The 9,884-nt window shown below is 33.0% G+C and overlaps 1 protein-coding gene across 1 annotated transcript; it reads right to left on the reverse strand.

Moving 5' to 3' along the window:
* Positions 1–3,843: 3,843 nt before the first annotated feature.
* On the reverse strand, positions 3,844–8,254 carry LOC111406378 (2-alkenal reductase (NADP(+)-dependent)-like). Its single transcript, XM_023035808.1, has 5 exons — positions 7,870–8,254; positions 6,822–6,999; positions 5,222–5,388; positions 4,632–4,714; positions 3,844–4,407 (listed from the first exon to the last, which is right to left on the reverse strand). Exons 1-5 carry the CDS (start codon positions 8,098–8,100, stop codon positions 4,029–4,031), a joined length of 1,038 nt encoding a protein of 345 aa, XP_022891576.1. The 5' UTR covers positions 8,101–8,254; the 3' UTR covers positions 3,844–4,028.
* Positions 8,255–9,884: the final 1,630 nt, after the last annotated feature.

Genomic DNA, 9,884 nt, shown 5'->3' on the forward strand with positions numbered 1-9,884 from the left:
TTGGAAGCCTTCTTAGATATTCATTGACTAGTAAAGCTTATAGAATTTTCTCTATAACAAGAGAATTTTAGTCATTTAAAAAATCCTTGCATGCAAAATTTGATGAAACTAATACTCTTGATCAAGAGAAAGGTATTGTTAATGATGTAGGTTTGAATATTCCTTTGATCAAATGAATATTCAAAATCAAAATAAAGAAGGTTCTAAAAATGTTAAAAATTAACATGAGGAAAAAGCAAATATGCAACAAGATGAAGAAGAATCTTCCAAAGTACAAAGTTATCAATCTTTACCTAAGGAATAGATTCAAACAAAATACATCGTGGACATGCTCAATGAATTTAAAATGAAAGAGTTAAAATCAATGAACACTCCAATGAACTCACCAATCAAATACTCAAAAATTAAATCTTAGTGCCATAAAACAAATTTTTAGATATATTAGTGGCAGTATAACATTAGGTTCTTGGTATCGAAAGAAAACCCATATTGATTTACTTAGCTAAATGAGAAAAAATTCAATTGACCATTATTCCCAGTAAACCTCTAGCAATTGACAGACTTCATATACTTTGTAGCAAGATCAAATATTAGATTTCTTATATCACTAGTAAAGGTATTAATACATTGATATTTGGCAATAAATGTTTAAGCTCAAAATATTCCTATGCATTAAAAGTTATTTTGGTACAATGTTTTGATCAAATATAAAAGTGGTTTTAAAATTATATTTGAACTTCAAAAATATCTTTTATATTGAAAAATTAGTCAAAAATATTTTCCAAAAAACTACGCCTTTCAAAACCATTGCATAAGATCAAACGGGACCAAAACGTAAAAAGATCAAAACTGCCCATTGGTTGATCGGTCGTACGAGGCCAAGAGAGGCGGTCGACCAAAAAAGGATCCAAAATTTGACCCTTTTGCCTTAGATTTTCACTATATAAACAGTTATATTGGCCATCTGCAAAAAGGCAGTCGATCGGAGATGTCATCCAAACATACAATTTTTTTATTTTTTATGGCGATTTGAATCTCTATAAATATACTCACACTTTCCTTTTAATCACAAGACTTTCAAGAGCATCAAAGTGAAATAATTTTTGAGAAAATTCATTGAGCTTTCCTTTGCATTCATTTCATGTATTTCTAAATATCAAAAACTTTGATTGATTCAAACTCTTTAATCATCATCATCATCGAACTCATTCATCTCTCTTTTTGTACTTAGCCCCCATTTGGTCCCCATTTTGTGGTAATGAAAATGGGTGGAATAATGTTTTTTTGAAAAATGAGTGGTTGAAAAAGAAGGAAAAGTTTTCGATTTACGTGTAATATTGTTTTATGGAAGACTATGTGGTTGAAAATAGGAGAGAGAAAAATGAAATGGAATGAAAATTAATGGGGGCCAAACTGGAGCTTAATTTATTTCTATTATTCAAAAAAGATAGATGTATTTCGAAGAATATTTTTGAACTAACTCTTCTACATCTTCATACTGAAAACTTTAATCGATTGAATCAAATTTGTAAAATCATCTTACTCATCAATGTTTTTCATTTCTTTGTTGGTGCTTAATTTATTATGATCATTCATTAAAAAGAGAGACATATCTTGAGAAGATTTTTAAATGTACATTACATTTATTCCTCTTTCATCTTCTTATTGAAAAATTTTAATTGATTGAATCAAATTTTTAATTATTATATGCATCAAAGTTTTTCATCTAACACTTGAGCTAGCCTTTATTATTTTTTATTGAAGTGTTAGTCTCTTTTAATACTTACTTCATTTGTATAATTTATTAACAGAGAATTTCATTATAAAATCATTGCTTTAAGCTTGTAGGTCGTATTGAGGTCTGGTGAAAGCTTCTAGTATAAGGATCAGTGCTCCTTGTTGTAAGTTAATGTGTGGACCGTATTGAGGTCATGTAAAAGCTCAATAGTATGAGTCATATTGAGATTCAATAAAGTTAATATTGTATAAGGATGGATACTCTTTGTTTGTAAGTCATCGGAAACATTTTTTAAAGGATTGGATTGCACCACAAGTCAATCAATATAGTGAAAAGACATTGCTCGTGCCAGATAGCTTGATAACAGAGGACATAAATCATTTCTTTTCATCAAACCTCCATAATTATATCGTTTGCCTCCTTTCTACCCTTTTGCTTATTGTTATAAATTTATTATTTGATTAATCTACTTACTTTTATTTGCTTATCATTAATTGATCAATATATCCTTTGCTTGCTTGATTTAAATTTATTTTTCGAAAAGTTTTAAAAATTAACCCACCACCCTCTTTGTTAATTATTCTTAGGCTATCAGTAAAGATGAGGATGGTTCTCGCTCAGATGGACTTAGATGATACTGTGTTAGGGTTTGATGAGATGCCATCAACTTGAATGCACGAGGAGAAACAACGTAAGGACTGAAAGACAATCTACCAAATCAAATTCTTTCAGAAGTTTCCAAGGAGAAAAATATTGTTACATTATGCTTAAAGTTACAACAGTTATGCATGATGAAGCGCCTATCTGAAGCAGCGATTGTATTCTGATCGTATGACAAAAGTACATCTATAAAAGACCGCTTAATTGTCTTTAAAGAAATATCATTGATCCGGAGAACATGGAGGTTAAGTACGATGAAGAAGAAGAAGATTTATGATTGATTTCATTGCCTTCTTATGTCTTTTAGAGACACTATTTTGTACAGTCTTGATACTCTCGCTATAGATGATGTATATGATGCTCAGTTTTTTAAAGGAAAGATGAAGCAACTTGTGTTTAGATTTGAGACTTAGGCAGAGAGCGTTGTTGCTCATGGTGGTTATGTGAGCATGTCGAAGTCTAATATAGCGATAAAATATGTAATTATTGCAAGAAAAATGAGCACATCAAATTTGACTGCTATAAGTTGTAAAATAAAGATAAAAGAGCAACTACAAATCCAAAAATAAAAAAATAAAAAAAATATATGAAGCTAGTATTGCAGAAGATGCTTCAGTGATGGAGAACTTCTAGTTATTTTATACATTGACTCCAAACATTGCGAGGATTTGATTCTTGATATAGCTTACACGTTTCATATGCTCCCAATTGGTATTGGTTTTCAACATATGAAACAATTTCGAAAGGTACTATAATAATGAAAAATAACGTACCTTGAAAGACAGTTAGTATTGGAACGATTAGAGTTAAGATGTTTGACGGGACTGTCAGAATACTTGGTGATGTAAAACATGTTATAGATTTGAAAATAAATCATATCTCATTGAGTGCTCTTGATTCAAAATGGTACAATTATGCTGTGAAGATGGAGTCCAGAAGTTTAGTAAAGTTGCCTATATTGTAAAGAAGGGACAGAGAAGGTCTATATAGTCATGACAGGACTAATATTTGATTAATCAAACAAAGTCAAATGTACAATTGACTAACAACATAATAATGGCTCAATCGGCTAACATAATGTGTGGAGCTAGATCTCTCCAAATTTTCTTTCTCCATTTTGAATAAAAAAAAATTGGTGAAATGTTGAGTTTCTTTTCATGGTTAGATTTGCCTGAGATTATCACCCCATCTCCAAGAATTGTTCAACTTTTCGTCAAATATCTTCAAAAACTGTTCAACTTTTTGTCAAATAGTCACATGAAATAATGAAAAGTTATTATGTACTTCTCAAGTGACTATTTGATGAAAAGTTTGAATGATTTCCTTCAATTTACCCGTACATGAATCAAAAACGATGATTTGGCGACTTAAATGTAACAAAAATAAATGGGGACCCAAGTGAAACATATGATAATCTATAGGGATCGTGGGAAAGAATTTCCCTATTAAAATCTGATTAAAATTTTCGTATTATTACTTATTTGGTTATGCATAGGTGAATTGAGAAAACACAGGACAATCTGGACCGACTTGCATCAAACAAAATCCAACACGAGAAACATCAAACATGAGACAGTACTAATAGCATTATTACACAGACTATATCCCATGTTTTATTGCTACTTTGACACTACTCACGAGCAACAACCACCACCTGCTTCCCAACATTGCGACCGGAGAAAAGCCCTACAAGAGCAGCTGGTGCGCTTTCCAGGCCTTCGGCTACATCTTCTACATAAGTTATCTTCCCTTCTTTTATCAGTGGAAGCACCATCTCCAAAAATTTTGGATAGAGGTGGTAGTAATCAAAAACAAGAAATCCTTCCATACGAATACGTTTAGTTATAGTGCAGAATAAGTTGTGTACACCTTCTGGCTGCTCAAGATTGTACTGTGAGATCAATCCACAAACAGCTATACGACCCTTGATTTTCATGTTGAGAAGCACGGCATCAAGCATTTTTCCTCCGACATTCTCAAAGTAAATATCGATTCCATTAGGGAAATACCTATCAGAATAACAAACTGTACTATGAATTTTGTAAAGTGAAGAAAAGCAACCAAGCAAGCATTTTAAATATTTGCAACTCTAGGATGGATGAAGCATTACTGAGTGGGAACTAAACAAATCACAAACTCAATTCTCGTCATGAAGCCGGACTTATTAGCAATATAAAACCCCACGTAGTGCAACCATAGTTCATCTCTGGAAGAAAGAGAAGTTGGAACTCACCTTTTCAAAGCTGCAGTTAAATCCTGCTCTTCTTTATAGTTGAATGCATCATCAAAGCCAAATTTGGTCTTCAACAGATCAACCTTGAACCACAATGGACAAAGTAAGTATATAGTGGAAATGCTTTTGATATTCAGAGAGATACCCTATAAACTCTTCCTACACAAGAAATATGCATCATCAAATGTCAAAAGAACATTATCTCCCGTATGATTCTGCTAAAAAAATCATTAAAATATAAGTCAAAATCAACTATTAATTTTAGTCACACATTTCATGGGACCCACAACTTTTCAACCACACATTCGATCAACTTTTATCAAAATCTATTAAAATTCTAATTTTTATCTAAACCAAACAAGGGATAGCATGGAAGGATACCATTTTTTGAGCTTGTCTACTAGCTTCTCTGTTAATGGAACAACTTGTCAGTATCCCAAGGATCAAACTCAAAACTTTTTTCTAGCTTTCAGTAGAAACTTAAACTTAGATGTTATATGAGCCAAGATAACATTATCAAGGTTAAAATCAGCAAAAGACAAGATGTTTATATCTAAACACGCCCATCAGCATTAATTTTTTTCATTAACCTTATCTTTGCTTCCGGCACTTCCAACGACGTAGCATCCAAGCAACTTCGCAAATTGCCCAACAAGCTGACCAACTGCTCCAGATGCAGCAGAAACGAAGAGAGTTTCACCCTTTTTGGGAGAGCAAACCTCATAAAAACCGGTATAAGCAGTCATGCCAGGCATACCTAAGAAGAAATATATAGTAAATTAGTCAAGCAGCTAACAACTCTAAAAGTAAAAAGTCCACAAAAGTTTGGTACAATAAAGATTAAGGATTTCATAATCTCTTAAATATTCTAAATCACCCGCAAGAATGATGTGACACTGTAATAATTTACCATTGTCTGCCTGTGATTGTAAAAGATAGACCAAAAAATATGATATTATTATGTCACAGTGTCACAAACTGGCCATATCCAGCATGATACTGTATTTGTCTTGCTAAAGGGCATGATCAAATTATTCAGTGTCACCAAACTCGAATACTGGCCATATCCAGCCTGATGCTATATGTGTCTTGCTAAGAAGCATGATCAAATTATCAGTATGCAAGTGCTAGAAATTAGCCGATTTTGACAGTTTCGCGTAGACAAAGATCATGCCGAATGCTCACAGTGTGAGAGTCACAAGACAGAGAGAGAAAACTGAAAACAGAAAGAAAGAAAGATGAGACATAAAATAGGGGAAGGATTCCTTGATTTTGTTCAATAATGTTATATGTGTAATACAAAGAATGACCCCTCTTTATATAGTTCTTAATTAATTTAAGTAAGGTAACAAAAACTAGGGCTTATAAAACTCAATTAAGGCAACTCAATGTTGCATCATCAAAGTAATCTAGACGGCTGTATATTTAGGTTCGAAATGTCGTAAAACCATAAAATCCAAAACGTTGCAAGATTCTACATTCACCATTGACAAGGAAAAATATTCACACTTTGCATATATGGGAGCAAAGTACTCAAAAGCTCAATCATATTTATCACGAAAAAATAAAAATTTAGAGAGTTTTAAATGAATACAGAACTATATTCAGATGCAGGGGAATATAATGATGGTGAAATTGAAAACAGATATCATGTGGATGATGCCTCACAATAAAGAAATCCAATGTGTCAATGTGCTTCAGTGGCAATTAACTGTTACTATAATTTGGAGGATAAATATGTACTGTAGAATTGAGAAGTTAGAATGATCATCTTATTTTCTTAATGTATGGAAAAACACAATCTAGGATCTGACAAAACAAATATATTTTACCTCTGAGGAAACTAAAACCTGAAATAAAGTTGATTACATCATTGTCCTCGACACCAGATAAATTTTCTCAAATGGAAAACAATGTATGACCATGTCTGCTATCAAAAACAGGACTAATGTAAATGCTTGCAACAGGCTCAAGGTATCGGGCAATTTAACATCACTGTAGTAAATATTTTTCGATTATCATTCGGCTTATTATCCTACTATGCTATCCAGGGGAGCCAGTAATTCCTTTCGCACTTGCAAGAACTCAGAAAAAAATAGCTCAACTTACCAAGTATGCCCCTTTATGGTTGCACCAAAAACAGAACACTTATATTCAGTTATGATGCAATTTTTAAGAAAAGTAACTTACCAAGAATTCCCGTGTAGTAGGAGAGAGGCACATCTGTGTGCTGAATTTTAAATAAAGTCTCTGGAGCTTTAATAAGACTGTATTCTTCCCAGCCAGTCATTCCCCAAACCAGGTCACCCACCTTGAAGTTGAGATGAGCCGAGTCCACAACTTTGGACACTCCATATCCAACAATAGGCTAGATAATACATAAACGGAGAAGCACAATGAAAATGCAAATTAATCAAACGGATTGAGCTAACTGAAATAGTAGATAGTTGACATCAGTGGGGGAGACAGGTTTATCCTTCGGGGAAGTTAACTGATCATAAATCCAGCAATGCCATCTTTCTTACCATCTGTGAATGGTTGTAAGTGATCACGATGTGTTTTTAATAATAGCTAAACAAAATCTGCAAATACAATTGCTACCTCCATAAATTGTAGAAGGAATTCAAGGGGTGCTATTTTACGAAACATTAGTTTTCCCTAAATCATGTGAATTTATGATGTAGAATCGATGGCCAAGTGGATTTAGGAACAGTTGGACCAAAAAGGGAGAAATGGTAATTGTAGATTTGGCATGCGAGCTCCGATTTGGACCCATAATACCTTTTTCAAAAGGGAGCGACAAGCCCGTTTAGAACTCGAAAACTGCAAGTTTTAATGCTATTTTTGTTATTTAATTTATTTTGAATTCTTTTCAATTTTAGGGCTTTTAAACTAGGTTTTCATGTAAATTCTTATAAATATAAGGTTCATTCTTTGTTTTTAGGCAGTTTTGAATTAATGAAACATCTTGAATTTATTTTTCATTCTCCGGTGGATTCCATATTTGTGTTCTTGAGATTTTTCCTTCATACGGCGTCAATTTAATATACTTTGGTCATGAATCAGTAGACAATGCCACTCACATTTCCAATATTATTGCACACAATCGTTCAATTACAATGTACAAAGATCACTCAGGGGACTGTTTTAAAACTACAACCCCATTTTCCAGAACGAACTAATACATCAAAGACAATTGAGGATGAAAATTGAGGGGGCGTGAAAATGAATGACTTACAGTGCCGGGAGTATAGGACTCAGTGTAACCCCCCTCAGATTTCTGCATGCGACTGCGCATGTAAGGATCACAAGACAAGTAAAGATTTTTCACCAAAATTGCGTTGGGAGAATCCGCCGGAACCTTGAGTTTGATGCTTGAAGTTTTCAATGACATGTCTGATTCTTTTGGGAAACCTTTAATGTAATCATTGAGTACGATTTGCCTGTTGCCCACTTCCTCAGATCCCATTGCTGCTTGCTTGGATTATGAATGTGAGCTGTGAAGCGAAGGGCTGAGGGATCGAGACGCCTGCCTGAACCAAAATTGTAGGTCTTTCTGGTTCTTAAGGATATTACGTACGATTTTTTGTTTTCACACACCACACATTAATGTGCACTGAGCTGCCAATTGTCGTCACCACACGTATTGTTAAAGAGAAAATTGCAGCGGATATCCCTAACTTTTTGAAAACGTACAAATTAGTCTTCCATCTTGAAATCACTGCAATGCCATTCTCAGCCGGTATAAATACGATTAAACAAGCATTTGCACCTTTGCAGAGACAAATCTGTTCGTCAACTTTAAACTTTATTTCTCTGAAAAATCACAAACTGATTCACAGATGGTTCACATTTCTAAACGTAACCCCTTCTTCTCATCTCAAAGTTTGCATCATGTTTAGAAATTAATTTTTACAGACTTCGTATTTGAATATTTTTTAAAGAAAGGCCATGCACCTTCATGCGCTGATTTAATACGTAATTGAACTGTATCCATCTGAAGTAACTTATGCTGCTATATAGCAATTATTGATATTTAAAGGGTATGGTACTATTTGCACTTTTCGTAAAGGTCAAGGACTCATGCAGCAATTTTTCCGCTTATTAATGAGCATAAGATAAGCATCAATATTAATTATATCATTCCTCATATTATAATAAACACCGATTCTCATCTTATTCTAAACATAGATAAAAAAATCGCATCAATTAATTTATAAATAACAAATTTACATAAAACATTGAGACTTTCCATAAATATAGTCATTAATAAATTGATACTTAACGTAAGATATATATTGATGCTCATTAAATTATTCCGCTTGTATCATTAATATATGGCATATGCCATTCTTTAATCACTATTAAAAAGGAAGGCAACATAGACGAAATTTTAACGATGGACATATTCCATCTAATACCGAAGGATTAACAGTAGATTAGCAACAGATAATTAGGTTGGAAACTATATAAATGAATAAAATACTTACCAACGAAAAAAAATTTTGGTAAACATTTTAAATAAAAATAAAAATTTATTAAATAGCCAACTAGGAAAAAAAATCCATCAGAAAATTTTTGAAAAAAAAAAACATTTTCCTATTAAAAAATCCATTAATAAATTTTATTTTTCTCCTAATTCTTCTTCTATTTTAGTATTTTAATTTTATTGGGTTAAAAAATAAAAATAAAAATTGGAGGGTCGGTACCTTAAATTTTACCGGCTCTTCACGTGTCCCTTAAACAAACTAGAGGTTTTCTTATGTTGAATTTTTTTTTTTTTGAAGGGTCGGTACCTTGATTTTTATCGGCTCTTCCCGTGCCCCTTAAACAAACTAGGGATTTTCTTGTGTTAAAAAAAATTAATTCGGAGGGCGGTATCTTGAACTTTACCGGCACTCCCTTGCCTCTTAAACAAACTAGAGGTTTTCTTTTGTTTAAAAAAATAAAAATAATAATAAATAAATAAAAAAATAACTTTAAAGGGTCGGTACCTTGAACCTTATCGACTTTTCCCCCGCCCCTTGAAAAATTCAAGGGTTTTCTTTCGTTGAAAAAAAAACCGCTTGCAAGTTCGTTTTTTTTTTTTTTTAAATTTTTTCACCTTTTTTTAAAAAAAAAAAATTCATAATTTTGGACGAGCCCGCGAGCTCGGCTCGTTGGATCGAGCCCCCTGCTCAACTCAGGCTCATCAGCAGCCCACAAGCCAGATTTTAACGAGCCAACGAGCCACTCAACCCGTTTGATATCCCT

Source organism: Olea europaea, chromosome 12 (genome assembly GCF_002742605.1).
Source record: "Olea europaea var. sylvestris chromosome 12, O_europaea_v1, whole genome shotgun sequence".
NCBI lineage: Eukaryota > Viridiplantae > Streptophyta > Magnoliopsida > Lamiales > Oleaceae > Olea > Olea europaea.